Here is a 23,927-nt window from a genome sequence, read left to right on the forward strand (position 1 = left end):
TGCTCTGGGCATGTTACTCCCCTCCTCAAAAATCTCCAGTGGCTGCCCGTCAACCTATACATGAAGCAAGAACTTCTCACTCTCGGCTTCAAGGCTGTCCATCCCCTCGCCTCCTCCTACCTCACCTCCCTTCTGTCCTTCTCCAGCCCAGCCCGCTCCCTCCGCTCCTCTGCCACCGCTCACCTCCTCACTGGGCCTCATTCTCGCCTGTCCCACCATAGACCCCCAGCCCACGCCCTCCCCCTGGACAGTAATGCCCTCCCTCCGCGCATCCGACAAACTAGCTCTCTTCCTCCATTCAAAGCCCTACTGAGAGCTCACCTCCTCCAGGAGGCCTTTCCACACTGAGCCCCCTTTTTCCTCTCCTCCTCCCCATCCCCCCCGCCCTACCTCCTTCCCCTCCCCACAGCCCCCGTATATATGTTTGTACAGATTTATTACTCTGTTTTACTTGTACATATTTAGTATTCTATTTATTTTGTTAATGATGTGCATTTAGCTTTAATTCTATTAATTCTGATGACTTGACACCTGTGCACAGGTTTTGTTTTGTTGTCTGTCTCCCCCTTCTAGACTGTGAGCCCGTTGTTGGGTAGGGACCTTCTCTATATGTTGCCAACTTGTACTTCCCAAGCGCTTAGTACAGTGCTCCGCACACAGTAAGCGCTCAATAAATACGATTGTATGAAATGAATGAGCGAATGAACCCACTCCTCTACCTTCCCATCCTTCCTAGCAGTATCTTCAGATGAGATCTCCTCCCTCCTCTCAAGTGCCACCCCATCCACCTGTGCTTCGGACCCCATTCCATCTCATCTTATAAAAACTCTCACCCCTTCCCTCCTCCCCTCCTTAATGTCCATCTTCCACCGCTCACTCTCCACTGGTTCCTTCCCCTCTGCCTTCAAACATGCCCATGTCCCCCCCCATCCTAAAAAAGCCCTCTCTTGATCCCACTGCCCCTTCCAGTTATCGTCCTATCTCCCTCTTACTCTTCCTTTCCAAACTCCTAGAACGAGTCATCTACACTCGCTGCCTCGAATTTCTCAACTCCATCTCTCTCCTAGACCCCCTCCAATCTGGCTTCTGTCCCCTACACTTCACCGAAACTGCCCTCTCAAAGGTCACCAGTGACCCCCTTCTTGCCAAATCCAACGGCTCCTACTCTCTCCTAATCCTCCTCGACCTCTCAGCTGCCTTCGGCACTGTGGACCACCCCCTTCTCCTCGACACATTATCCAACCTTGGCTTCACAGACTCCGTCCTCTCTTGGAGAGAGACCAGAGGAAGAGGAATGTCCTTCTAATCTGGGCCTGAGCCACATCTAAACACAGTAGGATAGATTGCTTAGAGCAGGAAGATTGGATCATAAAAACACTTGCCCCCTCCTTTTCTCCCTCTCTGACCTGATGATCTTGTATTCGCCTAAGTGCTAAATCCAACGCTGGGCACACTGCGAGAAGTAGCATGGCATAGAGGATAGAGAGCAGGCCTGGCACTTGTCCGCTCTGTGACCTTGGGCAAGCTATTTCACTTCTCTTTGCCTCAGTTACCTAATCTGTAAAATGGGGATTGGAACTTTGAGCCAAACGTGGGACAGCCACTGTGTCCTCTCCGACTTGCTTTTATCCACCTCAGGGCTTAGGACAGTGCCTGGCTCATAGTATATGCTTAACAAATGCCCCTGTAGACTGTGAGCTCGTTGTGGGCAGGAATGTGTCTGTTGTTCTATCGTACTCTCCCAAGCGCACAGTAAGTGCTCAAGAAATACTATTGAAAGGAAAATATTATTATAATAATATAATTATATATATATATATATATATATAATATAATAATAAAATGTTATTATAATAAAATTAGTGGTACTGTTTTGATACCAGCCAGGGAACAGACTGGCTGAAAAACAGGCCTTCCAGTATTGTCCCTAGGCTCCCTGAGTAGCGTGGCTTAGTGGAAAGAGCCCAGGCTTGGGAGTCAGAGGTCGTGGGTTCTAATCCCGGCTCCACCAATTCATTCATTCATTCATTCATTCAATCGTATTTATTGAGCGCTTACTGTGTGCAGAGCACTGTACTAAGCTCTTGGGAAGTACAATTCAGCCATAAGAAGAGTCAATCCCCGCCCACAGTGGGCTTATAGTCTGGGTGGGAGTGGGGGGAAGACATTAAAACAAGTAGACAGGCAACAGTATAAATAAACAGAGAAGCAGCGTAGCTCAGTGGAAAGAGCCCGGGCTTTGGAGTCAGGCGTCATGGATTCAAATCCTGGCTCCGCCAATTGTCAGCTGGGTGACTTTGGACAAGTCACTTAACTTCTCTGTGCCTCAGTGCCCTCATCTCATTCATTCATTCATTCAATCGTATTTACTGAGCGCTTACTGTGTACAGAGCGCTTAGGAAGTACAAGTTGGCAACATAAGCCCGTGCTCTTTCCATTGAGCCACGCTGCTTCTCTACAGCCTCACCGTGGGGTGAGCGCTCAGTCACAATAATAATAATAATGATAGCATTTATTAAGCGCTTACTACGTGCAAAGCACTGTCTTAAGTGCCGGGGTAGATACAAGGTCAACAGGTTGTCCAATGTGGGGCTCGTAGTCTTCGACCCCATTTTACCGAGGAGGGAACTGAGGCACAGAGAAGTGAAGTGACTTGCGCAAAGTCACACAGCTGACAATTCTTCCTCTCTTTCTCCCCTTCTTCCTCTCCCCCTCCACCCCTTCCCCATCCCCCCCCACCTTACCTCCTTCCCCTCCGCCAACTGTCAGCTGTGTGACCTTGGGAAAGTTACTTCACTTCTCTGGGCCTCAGTTCCCTCCTCTGTAAAATGGGGATGAAGACTGTGAACCCCACTTGGGACAACCTGAACCACCTTGTATCCTCCCCAGTGCTTAGAACAGTGTTTTGCACATAGTAACCACTTAACAAATGCCATTGTTTTTATTATTATTATTATTATTAATAATATAATAATTCATTCAATCATATTTATTGAGCACTTACTGTGTGTAGAGCACTGTACTAAGCACTTGGGAAGTACAAATTGGCAACATGTAGAGACGGTCACTACCCAACAGTGGGCTCACAGTCTAGAAGAGTGGGCTCACAGTTTATATAATCATAATATTATATTATAATAATATAGTACAGTGCTCTGCACACAGTAAGCGCTCAATAAATATGATTGAATGAATGAATAATAATAATATAATGGTAAATTATTATTATGTGAATTACAATTGAATGAATGAATAATAATAATAATATAATGATAATCAATCAATCGTATTTATTGAGCGCTTACTGTGTGCAGAGCACTGTACTAAGCGCTTGGGAAGTACAAATTGGCAACACATAGAGACAGTCCCTACCCAACAGTGGCTCACAGTCTAAAAGGGGGAGACAGAGAACAGAACCAAACATACCAACAGAATAAAATAAATAGGATAGAAATGTACAAGTAAAATGAATAAATAAATAAATAAATAGAGTAATAAATATGTACAACCATATATACATATATACAGGTGCTGTGGGGAAGGGAAAGAGGTAAGATGGGGGGATGGGGAGGGGGACGAGGGGGAGAGGAAGGAAGGGGCTCAGTCTGGGAAGGCCTCCTGGAGGAGGTGAGCTCTCAGCAGGGCCTTGAAGGGAGGAAGAGAGCTAGCTAGGCGGAGAGGCAGAGGGAGGGCATTCCAGGCCCGGGGGATGACGTGGGCCGGGGGTCGACGGCGGGACAGGCGAGAACGAGGTACAGTGAGGAGATTAGCGGTGGAGGAGCAGAGGGTGCGGGCTGGGCTGGAGAAGGAGAGAAGGGAGGGGAGGTAGGAGGGGGCGAGGTGATGGACAGCCTTGAAGCCCAGGGTGAGGAGTTTCTGCCTGATGCGCAGATTGATTGGTAGCCACTGGAGATTTTTGAGGAGGGGAGTAATATGTCCAGAGCGTTTCTGGACAAAAATAATCCGGGCAGCAGCATGAAGTATGGATTGAAGTGGAGAGAGACACGAGGATGGGAGATCAGAGAGAAGGCTGGTGCAGTAGTCCACACGGGAAAGGATGAGAGCTTGAACGAGCAGGGTAGCAGTTTGGATGGAGAGGAAAGGGCGGATCTTGGCAATGTTGCGGAGCTGAGACCGGCAGGTTTTGGTGACGGCTTGGATGTGAGGGGTGAATGAGAGAGCGGAGTCGAGGATGACACCAAGGTTGCGGGCTTGTGAGACGGGAACGATGGTAGTGCCGTCAACAGAGATGGGAAAGTCAGGGAGAGGACAAGGTTTGGGAGGGAAGACAAGGAGCTCAGTCTTCGACATGTTGAGCTTTAGGTGGCGGGCAGACATCCAGATGGAGATGTCCTGAAGGCAGGAGGAGATGCGAGCCTGGAGGGAGGGGGAGAGAGCAGGGGCAGAGATGGAGATCTGGGTGTCATCAGCGTAGGGATGATAGTTGAAGCCGTGGGAGCGAACGAGGTCACCAAGGGAGTGAGTGTAGATTGAGAACAGAAGGGGACCAAGCACTGAACCTTGGGGAACCCCCACAGTAAGAGGATGGGAGGGGGAGGAGGAGCCTGCAAAAGAGACTGAGAAAGAACGACCGGAGAGATAAGAGGAGAACCAGGAGAGGACGGAGTCCGTGAAGCCAAGGTCAGATAGCGTGTTGAGGAGAAGGGGGTGGTCCACAGTGTCAAAGGCAGCTGAGAGGTCGAGGAGGATTAGGACAGAGTATGAGCCGTTGGATTTGGCAAGCAGGAGGTCATTGGTGACCTTTGAGGGGGCAGTTTCCGTGGAATGAAGGGGACAGAAGTCAGATTGGAGGGGGTCAAGAAGAGAGTTGTTGTTGAGGAATTCTAGGCAGCGCATGTAGACAACTCGCTCAAGGAGTTTGGAAAGGAATGGTAGGAGGGATATGGGACGATAACTAGAAGGTGAGGTGGGGTCAAGAGAGGGTTTTTTTAGGATGGGAGAGACATGGGCATGTTTGAAGGCAGAGGGGAAGGAACCAGTGGAGAGTGAGCGGTTGAAGATGGAAGTTAAGGAGGGGAGAAGGGATGGAGTGAGAGATTTCATAAGATGAGAGGGAATGGGGTCAGAAGCACAGGTGGCCGGAGTAGCACTTGAGAGGAGGGAGGATAAATTATTATTATGTGAATTACATTCGATTGAATGAATAATAATATAATAAATTATTATTATTATTATTATTATTATGTGACACGGAAGGGAGCAGGATGGAGGTATTTGTTAAGCGCTTACTATGTACCAGGTGCTGTAATATGCACCAGAATGGATACCAGGGGTTGTCTCTACCCCCTTCTAGACTGTGAGCCCACTGTTGGGTAGGGGCCGTCTCTGTATGTTGCCAACTTGTACTTCCCAAGCGCTTAGTACAGTGCCCTGCACACAGTAAGCGCTCAATAAATACGATTGAATGAATGAATGAACAATCAATCAATCAATCAATCGTATTTATTGAGCGCTTACTGTGTGCAGAGCTCTGTACTAAGTGCTTGGGAAGTACAAGTTGGCAACATATAGAGACAGTCCCTACCCAACAGTGGGCTCACAGTCTAGAAGGGGGAGACAGAACAAAACCAAACATATTAACAAAATAAAATAAATAGAATAGATATGTACAAGCAAAATAAATAAATAAATAGAGTAATAAATATGTACAAACATATATACATATATACAAGTAAGCGCTCCCTAAATACGATTGAATGAATGAATGAATATTGCTGTGGTTGGTTTTTTTTTAAATGGCATTCAATCAATCAATTAATCAATCAATCGTATTTATTGAGTGCTTACTGTGTGCAGAGCACTGTACTAAGCGCTTGGGAAGTACAAGTTGGCAACATATAGAGACGGTCCCTACCCAACAACGGGCTCACAGTCTAGAAGGGGGAGACAGAGAACAAAGTCAAACATACTAACAAAATAAAATAAATAGAATAGATACGTACAAGCAAAACAAATAAATAGAGTAATAAATATGTACAAACATATATATATATATACAGGTAAGCGCTCCCTAAATACGATTGAATGAATGAATGAATGAATATTGCTGTGGTTTTTATTTTTAAATGGCATTCGTTAAGCGCTTACTATGTGCAGAGCACTGTCTTCAGAGCTGAGTTGTACTTTCCCAAGCGCTTAATGCCGAGAGCTGCACACAGTAATTATTATTATCATTATTATTATTATTATTATTATTATTATTATTATTATTATTATTATCATCATCATCATCCTAGGTCCCTGCAGCCTGAGCGATTACGAGTAGTGCCCACCAGGGGGCGAGGCAGCTTCCTGCTAGTCCGCCCCCTGCCCTACCGTCTACTGACCACCAGGGGGCGAAATCGCTCCTAGGGCCCCAGGCAGGCTCAGTTCATTTTTCAACTGGATTTTAATGATTCATCATGTTATAACAATTAATAACAATCATTATTATCATTAAGAAGAATAACTGTGCTATTTAATTCGCCAATTCAATCCTATTGATTGAGCGCTTGCTATGTGCAGAGCACTGCACTAAGCTCTTGGAAAATACAGTTCAGCCATAAAAAGAGTCAATCCCTGCCCACAGTGGACTTATAGTCTGGGTGGGAGTGGGGGGGGGGAAGACATCGAAACAAGTAGACAGGCATCAGCATAAATAGATAGAGAAGCAGCTTGGCTCAGTGGAAAGAGCCCGGCCTTTGGAGTCAGGCGTCATGGATTCAAATCCCAGCTCCGCCAACTGTCAGCTGGGTGACTTTGGACACGTCACTTAATTTCTCTGTGCCTCAGTGCCCTCATCTCGCGCTTAGATCAGTGCTTAGCACATAGTAAGCGCTTAACAAATGCCATTATTATTATTATTATTATTATTCATTCATTCATTCAATCGTATTTATTGAGTGCTTACTGTGTGCAGAGCGCTTAGGAAGTACAAGTTGGCAGCATATAGAGACGGTCCCTACCCAACAGCGGGCTCACAGTCTAGAAGGGAATAATAACTGTGGTATTTAACTCACTCATTCAATCATATTTACTGAGCGCTCACTATGTGCAGAGCACTGTACTAAATTCTTGGAAAATAAAGGTAAAATCATCTGTAAAATGGGGATTGACTGTAAGCCCCACGTGGGACAACCTGATCACCTTGTATCCCCCCAGGGCTCAGAACAGTGCTTTGCAGGTAGTAAGCGCTTAACAAATACCATCATCATCATTATTATTATTATTAGAAATAAAATTATAAATATATACGTATGTACATAAGTGAAGTGGGACGGGGGAGGGCAAAGGGAGCAAATCGAGGTGACATGGAAGGGAGTAGAATGGAGGTATATGTTATGTGCTTACAAAGTACCAGGTGCTGTACTGTACACCAGAATGGATACCAGGGATTGTCTCTCTTTATTGCTGTGTTGTACTTTCCCGAGAGCTTAATACAGAGCACTGCAAACAGTAAGCGTTCAATAAACCCAATTGAATAAACGAATGAATGATACAAGCAAATCGGGTTAGACACAGTCCCTGGCCCACAGTAGGCTTCACGGTCTCAATCCCCATTTCACAGATGAGATAACTGAGGCACAGAACAGTGAAATGATGGAAGCTGCGTGGCTCAGCAGAAAGAGCCTGGGCTTTGGAGTCAGAGTTCATGGGTTCAAATCCAGGCTCTGCCAATTTTCAGTTGTGTGACTTTGGGCAAGTCACTTCACTGTAAAATGGGGATTAAGACTTTGAGCCCCCTGTGGGACAACCTGATCACCTTGTAACCTCCCCAGCGCTTAGAACAGTGTTTTGCACATAGTAAGCACTTAATAAATGCCATCATTATTATTATTATTATTATTTGCCCAAGGTCACCCAGTGGACAAGGGGTGATGATGGGATTAGAACCCATGACCTTCTGAATTCCAGGCCTGTGTTTGATCCACTATGCCATGCTGCACTGAGTGTGGATTGTGTACAGAGCACTGTACTAAGCACTTGGGAGGGTAGGATGCAAAAGAGTTGGTAGACACATTCACTGCCCACAAGGAGCTGACAGTCTAGAGGGGGAGGCGGACATTATTATGAATAAATAAATTACGGATATGGACATCGGTGCTGTGCGGCTGAGGGTGGGGTGAATAAAGGGGGCAAATCCGAGGGCAAGGGTGATGCAGAAGGGAGTGGGAGAAGAGGAAATGAGGGCCTTGTTGGGGAAGGCCTCTGGGAGGAGGTGGGCCTTCAATAAGGCTTTGAAGGTGGGGAGTGTGATTATAATAATAATGACATGTATTAATAATAATAATAATGATGGCATTTATTAAGCACTTATTATGTGCAAAGCACTGTTCTAAGTGCTGGGGTGGTTACAAGGTGCTCTGATTGTCCCACGGGGGGCTCACAGTCTTAATCCCCATTTTACAGATGAGGTACTGAGGCCCAGAGAAGTGAAGTGACTTGCCCAAAGTCACACAGCTGACAACTGGCGGAGCCAGGATTTGAACCCATGACCTCTGACTCCAGAGCCCGTGCTCTTTCCACTGAGCCGAGCTGCTTCTCAGCCACGCTGCTTCTTTAATGAGTTCCACTGATCTACTTTCCACCATATTTTCTCAGTGGTCTGAATGCCTGGAGAGTTATTCACTCTTTGCCAGTGAGAGAAATCGGATCTCAGCCCAAGTAGGAGAGACCCTGTCAAGTGAATCAGAAATTCACCGTTGACAGTATTTCAGGCATTTACAAGGCCTTATTCTCTGGACCCCAGAGGGGAGACCACCTTTTATTTTGAGGAAGGAGGTGGGCTTGGGAGTGGGATCTGGCAGGCTACTTGTGGTGTTGAGGGTGGAGGTGGAGAAGAAAGGAGAGAAAGGAGGGGTGAAGGAAGAGGGAAGGAGGGCAAGGGGCGAGAGACTTGTGGGGACGGGAGGGGAGCGAAGAAAAAGGAGGACATTCACCAAAGATGCATCCTCCTCTACACTCTTCTTCTCCTCCTCCTTCTACTCCTCTTCCTCTGTTTCAATCTCCTCCTCTTCCTCTTCCTCCCTTCCCTCCCTTCTGTGATGGTAAGTGAGTATTGTTTTTCTCCCTCCTCGTCTCTTCTTCATCCCACTATATTTCCCTCTACTCTTCCTCCTTCCCTAATCCCCTCTCCTCTGCCTCGTCCTTCTCCTCCTCTTCCTCCTCTTCCTCCCCCTTCTCTTTTCCCTTCTCTCTTCTCCTTTTTCCCCATGCCTCCCTTCTCCCCCCTGCCTCCCCTTCTCTGAATGAAAAAACACCACGATTATTACTATGATTTTTCTCCACTCCTATCCATCTTCCCCATCCTTTCCTTCTCTCCTCTTTCTCCCCTTCCTTTACTCCCTCCTTCTCCCCTCTCCTCAGGAAAAATCAGTCAACAAGAGAGGAGGCTTACCCAATACCTCAGTGTAAAGTCCATTCCAAACACTGCTATCAGACGGAGGGACAATGTAGTCGAAGAGAATGGCCAGTCCCAAATTCTTCACCCTGTCCAGGAAGTCCATCCTGTCTGTCAAGGCCCCCAAGGGCAAGGGCACATAAGAAAGAGGGCATGGCATTTTCCCACAGTGCCTTTCCGAGTGATAACCGTCCGAGAACCGGATCGTGTAGACGAAAGGGATCCCAAGCAACTCCGCTATGAGGTCCCCGCCAAGGAAGACGGCATCTGCCACCAGAACGTCAAACCCAGATGTTTGAAGTTTCTTCATGAGCGCCTTGTTCGAGATGGCACTCTGACATATTTGCTTACTCGAAAAGGAAAATCTATCGAATAAATCTTTCAGTTTCACAATGTATTCCCAGAGAGAGAGAGAAGGTAATTCATAACTCCACAGATACACTATCTGCTGAAACAAGTCCTCTAAGTCCTCCTGAGAAGAGGGCACAGGGAAGACCTCATAGTTCAGTGTCTACGGCTGGCTGGGATCGATGCGAACCGAGACAGAAGGCACGAGAACGGTCACCTCGTGGCACCTCTGGGCCAGCTCTTCAAGGAGGGTCTTTGTGTTGAGCCAGTGACTCAGGTCCATGGGCCACACGAGCACTTTCCCACAGGACCCCGAGTCAGAGCAACTCAGCTGGAGCAGCACGAGCACCCAAAGCCACTTTGGAGTCATCGCGGTACCCCCTTCCTCGTCCCCGTGACCGCTCTCCGCGTGCTGAATGATGCTCAGTGGGTTTTATGAAGAGCCAAAAGTCAAAAGGGTGAGTTAAAGTTTAATTCCCACTTTGTCATCACATGATGAATGAAGGTACATCCAGTCCACTGAGAGCAAGGATTGGGATATTAGCCACCTGGGCCACAAACCTCAGTGACCTTTGATTTCTATTCGTGCAGTGAGCTTGGGCTTTGGGTTGCTCCGGGTCATGAACTCCAGAAGGGGGCCAGGGGGTGGTGGGGGGAGGCTATGGCCCTGGAAATGATGGGTTGGTGGCCTTGAGGCTCACAGAGGTGAAGTAACTTGCCCAAAGTCCCCCAGCTGACAAGTGGCGGAGCCAGGATTAGAACCCATGATCTCTGACTCCCAAACCCAGGCTCTTTCCACTGAACCACGCATTGACAGTTTCATTCTTCTCCAGAACTGCCACCCACAGGCCTCCCTCCTCCACTGCCTCAGAGACAATTCAGCCAAGAGCCCCTGGATTCTCCTGGCCACTAGCCATTTGGATTAGAATGACCCATGGACAATTCACCCTTCTGCTCTGGGCATCACCGGCTTATTTTATGGTTACTATTGCATGTTAATTGTTAACTGCTCTCTGTGCTGACATTTACCATACTGACCTAATCATGACTTGTCCATTTCCATGCTCCCATCTGCCCTTCCCTGTCCTCATCTGCCCCTTCCCCTCTCTCACCCAGCTCTCTCCCTCCCTGTACTCCCCCGCACCCCTCCTCCCCGCCCCCTCCCTAAGAATAATAATAATGGTTTTATTTGTTAAGCACTTACTATGTGCAAAGCACTGTTCGAAGCACTGGGGGGATACAAGGTGATCAGGTTGTCTTAGTTGGGGCTCACAGTCTTAATCCCCATTTTACAAATGAGGTAACTGAGGCACAGAGAAGTGAAGTGGCTTGCTCAAGGTCACACAGCTGACAAGTGGCGGAGCTGGGATTCGAACCCATGACCTCTGACTCCTAAGCAGCGCTCTTTCCACTGAGCCACGATGCTTCCCTAGAGTCCCTCTGTACCATAGCCAACCCTCATCCCCCTCCCTCTGTGCAGTTCCCCACCAAACCCCTCCCTTCCAGTCCCTTCCCTCCCCTCCTCCTCACCCCTGTAACAGTGCCCTTGTTCTCACTGTGCTACTTTTAGCAACTACCTGCATTCACACCTCCTCAGCCCACCCATGTCATTTGGTTGCTTATTCCTCTCCCCAGGTGTTTCCTCTCCCATGTCCTCCATTAACAATAATGATAATGATAATAATATAATTATAATGGTCTTTCGTTAAGCGCTTACTATGCGCCAAGCAGTGTTCTAAGCACTGGGGTACATACAAGGTAATCAGGTTGTCCCACATGGTCTCACAGTCTCAATCCCTATTTTACAGATGAAGTAACTGAGGCTCAGAGAAGTGAAGTGACCTACCCAAAGTCACCCAACTGCCAAGTGGCGGAGCCGGGATTAGAACCCATGACCTCTGACTCCCAAACCCGGGCTCTTTCCACCGAGCCTCGCATTAACAGTTTCACCCTTCTCCAGAACTGCCATCCACAGGCCTCCTTCCTCCACCGCCTCAGAGACAATTCAGCCAAGAGCCCCTGGACTCTCCTAGCCATTAGCCATTTTAATTAGAATGACCCATGGACAATTCACCCTTCTGCTCTGGGCATCACCGGCTTATTTTATGGTTACTATTGCATGTTAGTTGTTAACTGCTCTCTGTGCTGACATTTACCTTGCTGACCTAATCATGACTTGTCCATTCCCTGCTCCCATCTGCCCTTCCCTTTCCTAATCTTCCCCTTCCCCTCTCTCACCCAGCTCTCTCCCTCCTTTTACTCTCCCGCACCCCTCCTCCCCTTCCCCTCCCTAGAGTCCCTCTGTACCAACGCCAACCCTCATCCCCCTTTCCCTGCACAGTTCCCCGCCAAACCCCTCCCTTCCAATCCCTTCCCTTCCCTCCCTTCCAATCCCTTCCCTTCCCTCCCTTCCTCCCCACAGTTGCATAGATTGCTTACAGCAGAAAGATTGTACACTTGGGACAGTACAGATGTGGGACAGGAACTGGGCCTAATCTGTTGATGTTGGTTTAGTGGAAAGAGCCCGGGCTTGGGAATCAGAGGATGCGGGTTCTAATCCCGACTCCGGCACGTGTCTGCTGTGTGACCTTGGGCAAGCCACTTAACTTTTCTGGGCCTCAGTTATCCCATCCGTAAAATGGGGATGAAGACTGTGAGCCCCACGTGGGACAACCCGATTACTTTGTATCTACCCCAGCGCTTAGAACAGTGCTTGGCACAAAGTAAGCACTTAACAAATACCGGCATTATTAGTATTATTTACCCCAGGGTTTAGCACAGTGTTTGGCACATACCACAAAGAGCACGTTAGCAATATTCCAGCAGGGAGTAGGATCTCTCGACTGTGAGCTCATTGTGGGCAGGGATTGTATCTGTTTATTATTCTATTACACCCTCCCAAGAGCTTAGTACAGCAGAACGGCCTAATGGATAGAGCACGGGCACGGAAGTCGGAAGGTCGTGGGTTCTAATCCCGGCTCTGCCACTTGTCTGCTTTGTGGCCTTGGGCAAATCATGTCACTCAATAATAATAATAATGGCATTTAAAGTGCTTACTATGTGGAAAGCACTGTTCTAAGCACTGGGGAGGTTGCGCGGTGATCAGGTTGTCCCACGGGGGGCTCACAGTCTTAATCCCCATTTTACAGATGAGGTAACTGAGGCCCAGAGAAGTGAAGTGACTTGCCCAAAGTCCTACAGCTGACAAGTGGCGGAGCCAGGATTTGAACCCATGACCTCTGACTCCAAAGCCCGTGCTCTTTCCACTGAGCCATGCTGCTTCTCTATCTCTGTGCCTCAGTTGCCTCATCTGTAAAATGGGGATTGAGTCTGTGAGCCCCAGGTGGGACAGGGACTGGGCCAACCTGATCTGCTTGTACCCACCCCAGCTCTTAGTGCAATGTCTGGCACCTAGGAAGAGCTTAACATACACCACAGTTATTATTACAGTGCTTTGCACAGAGTAAGTGCTCGATAAATACGATTGAATGAATGAATGGCCATCGCCTAGTTTTATAGTGGGTGGCTTGTTTTTCAGCTGATCTTTCCCTCACTCCAGTACTAATACAGTTCGTACTGGAAAGGCCTCGGCCTCAGATCGTGTTACAAAACAATGCTGTGTGTGGAGTAAGTGCTCGATAAAAACTACTGATCGTGGGAGGGCTGTGTCTCCGGCCTGATGCCCTTGTCTATGGGGACGGGGGAGGGAACGTGATCACACTGGAGCCAGGGGTAGACGGGGAGGAGAGTATTGGACAGGATGTTCAAAGTTCCTCTGACTTCCACAAAAAACCGGCGCTTGTGCATCCCAAGGATGCATTTCATTATGTCGTGGTATTTGTTAAGCGATTACTTAGAACAGTGCTTGCCACATACTAAGCACCTAGTAAATACCATCATCATGGGGGTTAGTAAACATCATCATCCCACCTCACTGCGACTCACACTTCTCACTCTTCACCAGTGAGAGAAATGACTGTCAACCTAAGCATCAAGCAAAATCTCCTCACTCTCGGCTTCACGTCTCTCCATCTCCTCACCCCCTCCTACCTCACCTCCCTTCTCTCCTTCTACAGCCCACCCTGCACCCTCCGCTCCTCTGCCGCCACTCGCCTCCTCACTGTACCTCCCTCTCGCCTGTCCTGCCGTCAACCCCCGGCCCCTGTCTTTCCCTTGGCCCGAATGCCCTCCCTCCTTACATCTGCCAAACTAGCTCTCTTCCTCCCTTCAAAGCCCTACTGAGAGCTCACCTCCTCCAGGAGGCCTTCCCACACTGAGCCCCCTTTTTCCTCTCCTCCTCCCCATCCCCCCACCCTACCTCTGACCCCTCCTCACAGCACCTGTATATATGTATGTACAGATTTATTACTCTATTTATTTTACTTGTACATATTTACTATTCTATTTAGTTTGTTAATGATGGGCATTTAGCTTTAATTCTATTTATTCTGACGACTTGACACCTGTCCACATGTATTGTTTTGTTGTATGTCTCCCCCTTCTAGACTGTGAGCCCATTGTTGGGTAGGGACCGTCTCTATATGTTGCCAACTTGCACTTCCCAAGTGCTTAGTACAATGCTCTGCAAACAGTAAGTGCTCAATAAATACGATTGAATGAATTAATGAAATAGGATCTTGGCCCAAGTAGGAGAGACCATGTCAAGTGAATCAGAAATTCACTGTTGATAGTATTTCAGGTGTTTACAAGGCTTTATTCTCTGGACCCCGGAGGAGAGACAATCTTTTAATTTGAGGAAGGAGATGGGCTTGGTTGTGGGATCTTGCAGGCTAGTTGTGCTTTTCAGAGTAGAGGTGGAGAAGAAAGAAGACAAACGATGGGTGAAGGAAAAAGGAGAGAGGGCAAGGGGCGAGAGACTTGTGGGAGCAGGAGGGGAGCGAAGAAAAAGGAGGACATTCATCAAAGATGCATCCTCCTCTACACCCTTCTTCTCCTCCTCCTTCTCCTCTTCCTCTGTTTCAATCTCTTCCTCCTCCTCTTCCTCCCCGACTGTGACGGGACTTACTTACAAGGAGAGTACCATTATTATCATTATTGTTTTTCTCCCTCCTCCTCTCTTCTTCATCTCCCTATATTTCCATCTACTCTTCCTCCTTCCCTAATCCCCTCTCCTCCTCCTCGTCCTTCTCCTCCTCTTCCTCTTCCTCCTCCTTCTGTTCTTCCTTCTCTCGTCTCCATTTTCCCCATGCCTCCCTTCTCCCCTCTGCATCCCCTTCTCTGAATGAAAAAATACCGCGATTATTATTATTTTTCTCGACTCCTATCCATCTCCCCCATCCTTTCCTCCTTTCCTCTTTCTCCCCTTCCTTTACTCTCTCCTTCTACCCTCTCCATGAGAAAAATCAGTAGACAAGAGAGGAGGCTTACCCAACACCTCAGTGTAAAGTCCATTCCAAAATCTGCTATCAAACAGAGGGATAACGTAGTCGAAGAGAATGGCCAGTCCCACATTCTTCACCCTGTCCATGAAGTCCATCCTGTCCGTCAAGGCCCCCAAGGGCATGGGCACATAAGAAAGAGGGCTTGGCATTTTCCCACAGTGCCTTTCCAAATGATAACCGGCCGAGCACCGGATCGTGTAGACGAAAGGGATCCCAAGCAACTCTGCTATGAGATCCCCGCCAAAGAAGACGGCATCTGCCACCAGAATGTCAAACCCCGATGTTTGAAGTTTCTTAATGAGCGTCTTGTTCGAGGCGGCACTCTGACATATTTGCTTACTCAAAAAGATAAATTTATCAAATATCTCATTCAGTTTCACAATTTGTTCCCAGAGAGAGAGAGAAGGTAATTCATAACTCCACAGATACACTATCTGCTGAAACAAGTCCTCGAAGTCGTCCTGAGAAGAGGGCACAGGGAAGACCTCGTAGTTCAGTGTCGACAGCTGGCTGGGATCGATGCGAACCGAGACAGAAGGCACGAGAACGGTCACCTCGTGGCCCTTCTGGGCCAGCCCTTCAAGGAGCGTCTTTGTGTTGAACCAGTGACTCTGGTCCATGGGCCACACGAGCACTTTCCCACAGGACCCCGAGTCGGAGCAACTCAGCTGGAGCAGCACGAGCACCCAAAGCCACTTTGGAGTCATCGCGGTACCCCCTTCCCCGCCCCCGTGACTGCTCTCCACATGCGGACTGATGCTCCGTGGGCTTTATGAAGAGCTGAAAGGCAATAGGTGAGTTAAAGTTTAATTCCCACTTTGTCATCACATGATGAAAGAAGGTACATCTGGTCCACTGAGAACAAGGATTGAGATTTTAGCCTCCTGAACCAAATACCTCAGTAACCTTTGGTTTCTGTTCATGCTGTGAGCTTGGGCTTTGGCTCCGAGTCATGACCTCCAGAAGGGTGCTGGGGGGTGGGGGAGGCTATGTCCCTGGAAATGATGGGCTGGTGGCCTTGAGGCTCAGAGAAGTGACATGACTTGCCCAAAGTTACCCAGCTGACAAGTAGCAGATCCAGGATTAGAACCCATGACCTCTGACTCCCAAGCCCGGGCTCTTTCCACCGAGCCTCGCATTAGCAGTTTTACCCTTCTCCAGAACTGCCATCCACAGGACTCTCTCCTCCACCGCCTCAGAGACAATTTAGCCAAGAGCCCCTGGATTCTCCTGGCCATTAGTGTTTTGATTAGAATGACCCACGGATAATTCACCCTTCTGCTCTAGGCAGCACCGGCTAATTTTATGGTTATTGCATATTAATTACTAACTGCTCTCTGTGCTGACATTAACCTTACTGACCTAATCGTGACTTGTCAATTTCCGTGCTCCCACTGCCCTTCCCTGTCCTCATCTTCCCCTTCTCCTCTCTCACCCAGCTTTCTCCCTCCCTTTACTCCCCCACACCCCTCCTCTCCACCCCCTCCCTAATAATAACGATAATGGTGGTATTTGTTAAGCACTTACTATGTGCAAGGCACTGTTCTAAGTACTGGGGGGATACAAGGTGATCAGGTTGTCGTAGTTGGGGCTCGCAGTCTTAATCCCCATTTTACACATGAGGTAACTGAGGCACAGAGAAGTGAAGTGGCTTGCCCAAGGTCACACAGCTGAGAAGTGGCGGAGCCAGGATCCAAACCCATGACCTCTGACTCCCAAGCCCACGCTCTTTCCACTGAGCCACACTGCTTCCCTAGAGTCCCTCTGTACCAGCGCCAACCCTCATCCCCCTCCCTCTGTGCAGTTCCCCACCAAACCCCTCCCTTCCAATCCCTTCCCTCCCCTCCTCCCCACCCCTGTCCCATCTCAGTCTCCTTTCTCATCACCACCCCTCATCCTCCTGTCCCCACCCAGGCCCCCGACAACTCATTCCCATCCAAACCATCCCACCCCTCGCAACCTTCCCCCTCCCTCCCCTCCCTCCACAGCTGCTGCCAAATGTGGCCTATGGAACCCCCGCACCATTTTAGGTAAGCTCCCTTTCATCTTTAACCTGTTTCTTTCCTGCTCTCTACTCCTCCTCGCCCTCACGGAGACTTGGCTTACTCTGGATGACACAGTTTCTCCTCCTGCTCTCTCCAGCAGAGGCCTTTTTTCTCCCACTCCCCCAGACTCACCGGGAAAGGAAGAGATGTCGGCTTCCTTCTAGCACAACCATTTCGCTTTGGCACTATCCCTCCTCCCCCTTCCTTTTCCTTCCCCTCCTTTGAAGCTCACATAATTCGCCTCTACCACCCCCTCCAGGTTCTTGTAGCCGTCATCTACCACACCCCCAGCCCCACCTCCAACTTCTTTAACAATTTTAACCCCTTTCTCACCTTCCTTCTCTCCTTTTCCATGCCCACTCTGATCCTCGGAGACTTCAACATCCACATGGATGTCCCCGGTGACTCCTCTGCCGCCCGCCTTCTATCTCTCCTTGACGCTGCCAACCTCTTGCTCCACCCCACCTCGCCCACTCACCATCTTGGTCACACCCTCGACCTCATCTTCTCTTGCTGCTGCACTATCTCCACTCTCACCAACTCTGAAATCCCTCTCTCTGACCACAACCTTCTCACCTGCCTCCTTTCTTACAGTCCTCCCCACTTTAAATCTATATTATTCCCCCACAGAGACCTCCGCTCTCTCGACCCCATCCTTCTCTCAGTGCATCACACCCCACCTTGCCTCCCTATCCTCTCTACCCACTGTTGATGACCAGATTACTGCTCTCAACTCCACCCTCTCTACTCAACTCAACTCGCTCGCTCCCCTTTCCATTCGCCGCTCTGACACCACTAGCCCACAGCCCTGGATCACTGCCACTGTCCGCCTCCTTCGCTCTTATGCTCGAGCTGCTGAACGCTGCTGGCAAAAGTCAAAACACCGAGCCAACCTTGTTCACTTTTAATTTATCCTTTCCTGCCTTAACTCTGCCCTCTCCTCTGCCAGGCAAAACTATTTTTCTTCCCTTATTGACACCCATGCCCGTCATCCCCGTCAGCTGTTCCGGACATTTAACTCCCTCCTCAGGCTCCCTGTTCCTCCCTCTCCTCCATCCCTCACCCCCAACGATCTGGCCTCCTACTTCATTAGGAAAATGAACACTATCAGGTCTGAGCTCCCCAAAGTCACCCCTCACCCTTCTTCACCCCCTCAACTCTCCCCTCTACCTTCCCATCCTCTCCAGCAGTATGTTCAGAGGAGATCTCCTCCCTCCTCTCAGACCTGTATATATGTATATATGTTTGTACATATTTATTACTCTATTTATTTATTTATCTTGTACATATCTATTCTATTTATTTTATTTTGTTAGTATGTGTGGTTTTGTTCTCTGTCTCCCCCTTCTAGGCTGTGAGCCCGCTGTTGGATAGGGACTGTCTCTATATGTTGCCGACTTGCACTTCCCAAGCGCTTAGTACAGTGATCTGCACACAGTAAGCGCTCAGTAAATATGATTGATTGATTGATTGATTGAAGTGTCACCCCATCCACCTGTGCTTTGGACCCCATTCCCTCTCATCTTATAAAAACTCTCACCCCTTCCCTCCTCCCCTCCTTAACGTCCATCTTTAACCGCTCACTCTCCACTGGTTCCTTTTCCTCTGCCTTCAAGCATGCCCATGTCCCCCCCATCCTAAAAAAGCCCTCTCTTGACCCCACTGCCCTTTCAAGTTAACGTCCTATCTCCCTCTTACCTTTCCTTTCCAAACTCCTAGAACAATTCGTCTATACTCGCTGCCTCGAATTCCTCAACTCCATCTCTCTCCTAGACCCCCTCCAGTCTGGCTTCCGTCCCCTACACTCCACTGAAACTGCCCTCTCAAAGGTCACCAATCACCTCCTTCTTGCCAAATCCAATGGCTCCTACTCTATCCTAATCATCCTCAACCTCTCAGCTGCCTTTGACACTGTGGACCATCCCTTTCTCCTCAACATATTATCCAACCTTGGCTTCACAGACTCTGTCCTCACTTAGTTTAGACTGTGAGCCCACAGTTGGGTAGGGACTGTCTCCATATGTTGCCAACTTGTACGTCCCAAGCGCTTAGTACAGTGCTCTGCACACAGTAAGCACTCAATAAATATGATTGATTGATTATCTCTCTGGCCGTACATTCTCAGTCTCCTTCGTGGGCTCCTCCTCCCCCTCCCAACCCCTAACTGTAGGGGTTCCTCAAGGGTCAGTTCTTGATCCTGTTCTGTTTTAGATGACAGGGAACCAACTCCAAAATTTCCAGAAAAAAAAAATCTAAAATGACTGTGTTTTCAGAGATCGTGTATTTTTTATGGCATTTATTAACCACTTACTATGTGCAAAGCACTGTTCTAAGCGCTGGGAAGGTTATAAGTTGATCAGGTTGTCCCACGGAGGGCTCACAGTCATAATCCCCACTCTACAGATGAGGTAACTGAGGTACAGAGAAGTGAAGTGACTTGCCCAGAGTCACACAGCAGAGATGAGGGGAGTGAGTGTTATGTGTCACCTCGGGCTAGTCACTTAACGTCTCTGTGTCATAGTTTCCACATCTGGAAAATGGGGAAATGGGAAAAGGGCTGTTCTCCCTCCCCTTTAGACTGTGAGCCCATCGTATTTATCACTTACTGCGCGCAGAGCACTGTACTAAGCACTTGGGAGAGTACAGATGTGGGACAGGAACTGGGGCTGATCTGTTGATGTTGGCTTAGTGAAAAGAGCCCGGGCTTGGGAATCAGAGGATGTGGGTTCTAGTTTCGGCTCCGCCACTTGTCTGCTGTGTGACCTTGGGTAAGCCACTTAACATTTCTGGGCCTCAGTTATCCCATCTGTAAAATGGGGATGAAGACTGTGAGCCCCATGTGGGACAACCTGATTACTTGGTATTTACCCCAGCGCTTAGAACAGTGCTTGGCACATAGTAAGTGCTTAACAAATGCCAGCATTATTATTATTATTTACCCCAGCGCTTAGCACAGTATCTGGCACATACAACAAAGAGCACATTAGCAATATTCCAGCAGGGAGTAGGATCTCTCGACTGTAAGATCACTGTGGGCAGGGATTGTGTCTGTTTATTATTCTATTGTACCCTCCCAAGAGCCTAGTACAGCAGCACGGCCTACGGGATAGACCACGGGCCTGGGGGTCGGAAGGTCTTGAGTTCTAATCCTGGCTCCGCCACTTGTCTGCTCTGTGGCTTTGGGCAAATCACGTCACTTCTCTGTGCCTCAGTTGCCTCATCTGTCAAATGGTGATTGAGAGTGTGAGCCCCAGGTGGGACAGGGGCTGTGCCTAACCTGATTTGTTTGTATCCACCCCAGCTCTTAGTACAATGTCTGGCACCTAGGAAGAGCTTAACATACACCGCAGTTACTATTACAGTGCTTTGCACAGAGTAAGTGCTCGATAAATACGATTGAACGAATGAACGGCCATCGTCTAGTTTTATAGTGGGTGGCTTGTTTTTCAGCTGATCTTTCCCTCATTCCAGTACTAATACAGTTCGTATTGGAAAGGCCTTGGCCTCTGATCGTGATACAAAACAATGATGTGTGCAGAGTAAGCGCTCGATAAAAACTACTGATCGTGGCAGGGCTGTGTCTCCGGCCTGATGCCCTTGTCTACGGGGAAGGGAACGTGATCACACTGGAGCAAGGGGCAGATGGGGAGGAGAGTATTTGACAGGATGTTCAAATTTCCTCTGACTTCCACAAAAAACCTGTGCTTCTGCATCCCAAGGATGCATTTCATTATGTCGTGGTATTTGTTAAGCGCTTACTTAGAACAGTGCTTGCCACATACTAAGCGCTTAGTAAATACCATCATCATGGGGGTTAGTAAACATCATCATCCCACCTCACTGCCACTCACTCTTCTCACTCTTCGCCAGTGAGAGAAATGACTGTCAACCTAAGCATCAAGCAAAATCTCCTCACTCTCGGCTTCACGTCTCTCCATCTCCTCACCCCCTCCTACCTCACCTCCCTTCTCTCCTTCTACAGCCCACCCTGCACCCTCCGCTCCTCTGCCGCCACTCGCCTCCTCACTGTACCTCCCTCTCGCCTGTCCCGCCGTCAATCCCCGGCCCCTGTACTTTCCCCTGGCCCGAATGCCCTCCCTCCTTACATCTGCCAAACTAGCTCTCTTCCCCCCTTCAAAGCCCTACTGAGAGCTCACCTCCTCCAGGAGGCCTTCCCACACTGAGCCCCCTTTTTCCTCTCCTCCTCCCGATCCCCCACCCTACCTCTGACCCCTCCCCACAGCACCTGTATACATGTTTGTAAAGATTTTTACTCTATTTATTTTACTTGTACATATTTACTATTCTATTTATTTTGTTAATGATGGGCATTTAGCCTGAATTCTATTTATTCTGACGACTTGACACCTGTCCACATGTATTATTTTGTTGTATGTCTCCGTCTTCTAGACTGTGAGTCCACTGTTGGGTAGGGACCGTCTCTATATGTTGCCAACTTGCACTTCCCAAGTGCTTAGTACAGTGCTCTGCAAAAAGTAAGTGCTCAATAAATACGATTGAATGAATGAATGAAATAGAATCTTGGCCCAAGTAGGAGGGACAATGTCAAGTGAATCAGAAATTCACTGTTGATAGTATTTCAGGTGTTTATAAGGCCTTATTCTCTGGACCCCAGAGGGAAGACCATCTTTTAATTTGAGGAAGGAGATGGGCTTGGTTGTGGGATCTTGCAGGCTAGTTGTGGTTTTCAGAGTGGAGGTGGAGAAGAAAGAAGACAAACGAGGGGTGAAGGAAAAGGGAGAGAGGGCAAGGGGCGAAAGACTTGTGGGAGCAGGAGGGGAGCGAAGAAAAAGGAGAACATTCATCAAAGATGCATCCTCCTCTACACCCTTCTTCTCCTCCTCTTCCTCTGTTTCAATCTCCTCCTCCTCCTCTTCCTCCCCTTCTGTGACGGGACTTACTTACGAGGAGAGTACCATTATTATCATTATTGTTTTTCTCCCTCCTCCTCTCTTCTTCATCTCCCTATATTTCCCTCTACTCTTCCTCCTTCCCTAATCCCCTCTCCTCCTCCTCGTCCTTCTCCTCCTCTTCCTCTTCCTCCTCCTTCTGTTCTTCCTTCTCTCATCTCCATTTTCCCCATGCCTCCCTTCTACCCTCTGCTTCCCCTTCTCTGAATACAAAAATACCACGATTATTATTATGATTTTTTTCCACTCTCATCCATCTCCCCCATCCCTCCTCTCCTCTTTCTCCCCTTCCTTTTCTCCCTCCCCTCTCCATGAGAAAAATCAGTAGACAAGAGAGGAGGCTTACCCAACACCTCAGTGAAAAGTCCATTCCAAACTCTGCTATCAAACTGAGGGATAATGTAGTCGAAGAGAATGGCCAGTCCCATATTCTTCACCCTGTCCATGAAGTCCATCCTGTCCATCAAGGCCCCCAAGGGCAAGGGCACATAAGAAAGAGGGCTTGGCATTTTCCCACAGTGCCTTTCCAAATGATAACCGGCCGAGAACCGGATCGTGTAGACGAAAGGGATCCCAAGCAACTCTGCTATGAGATCCCCGCCAGAGAAGATGGCATCTGCCACCAGAATGTCAAACCCCGATGTTTGAAGTTTCTTAATGAGTGTCTTGTTTGAGGCGGCACTCTGACATATTTGCTTACTCAAAAAGAATAATTTACCAAATATCTCATTCAGTTTCACAATTTGTTCCCAGGGAGAGAGAGAAGGTAATTCATAAGTCCACAGATAGATTATCTCCTCAAGCAAGTCCTCGAAGTCCCCCTGAGAAGAGGGCACAGGGAAGACCTCGTAGTTCAGTGTCGATGGCTGGCTGGGATCGATGCGAACCGAGACAGAATGCACGAGAACGGTCACCTCGTGGCCCTTCTGGGCCAGCCCTTCAAGGATAGTCTTTGTGTTGAACCAGTGACTCTGGTCCATGGGCCACACGAGCACCTTCCCACAGGACCCCGAGTCAGAGCAACTCAGCTGGAGCAGCACGAGCACCCAAAGCCACTTTGGAGTCATCGCGGTACCCCCTTCCCTTCCCCCGTGACCGCTCTCCACATGCGGACTGACGCTCAGTGGGCTTTATGAAGAGACTAAAGTCAATAGGTGAGTTAAAGTTTAATTCCCCCTTTGTCATCGCATGATGAAAGAAGGTGCATCTGGTCCACTGAGAGCAAGGATTGGGATTTTAGCCTCCTGAGCCGTATACCTCAGTAACCTTTGGTTTCTGTTCGTGCCGTGAGCTTGGACTTTGGGGTCGCTCCGGGTCATGACCTCCAGAAGGGTGCCAGGGGGTGGGGGAGGCTATGTCCCTGGAAATGATGGGCTGGTGGCCTTGAGGCTCAGAGAAGTGACATGACTTGCCCAAAGTTACCCAGCTGACAAGTAGCAGATCCAGGATTAGAACCCATGACCTCTGACTCCCAAGCCCAGGCTCTTTCCACCGAGCCTCGCATTAACAGTTTCATCCTTCTCCAGAACTGCCATCCACAGGACTCTCTCCTCCACTGCCTCAGAGACAATTCAGCCAAGAGGCCCTGGATTCTCTTGGCCATTAGCGTTTTGATTAGAATGACCCATGGATAATTCACCCTTCTGCTCTAGGCATCACCGGCTTATTTTGTGGTTGCTATTGCATGTTAATAGTTCACCGCTCTCTGTGCTGACATTTACCTTGCTGACCTAATCATGACTTGTCAATTTCCCTGCTCCCATCTGCCCTTCCCTGTCCTCATCTTCCCCTTCCCCTCTTA

At 48.6% G+C, this 23,927-nt stretch overlaps 1 protein-coding gene across 7 annotated transcripts in view; it reads right to left on the reverse strand.

Moving 5' to 3' along the window:
* Positions 1-23,927, reverse strand: part of LOC119939610 (UDP-glucuronosyltransferase 2A1-like) — a 123,617-nt gene that overhangs the window by 52,243 nt on the left and 47,447 nt on the right. Inside the window, exons 1-2 of one of the 7 annotated variants that reach the window (XM_038759728.1) lie at positions 17,328-17,388; positions 15,137-15,930 (exon numbers count right to left, since the gene is read on the reverse strand). The exons of 3 other annotated variants lie outside the window; for them this stretch is intronic. In XM_038759728.1, the coding sequence (XP_038615656.1) occupies positions 15,137-15,857 (721 nt within the window). In that variant the 5' untranslated portion in view covers positions 15,858-15,930; positions 17,328-17,388. Of the gene's footprint in view, positions 1-9,397; positions 9,703-15,136; positions 15,931-17,327; positions 17,389-22,472; positions 22,848-23,927 lie in introns of those variants that run through there. 3 more of the 7 variants (XM_038759732.1, XM_038759735.1, XM_038759734.1) reach the window with 3 other exon arrangements.

The sequence above is a fragment of the Tachyglossus aculeatus genome, chromosome 17 (genome assembly GCF_015852505.1).
Source record: "Tachyglossus aculeatus isolate mTacAcu1 chromosome 17, mTacAcu1.pri, whole genome shotgun sequence".
Taxonomy (NCBI): domain Eukaryota; kingdom Metazoa; phylum Chordata; class Mammalia; order Monotremata; family Tachyglossidae; genus Tachyglossus; species Tachyglossus aculeatus.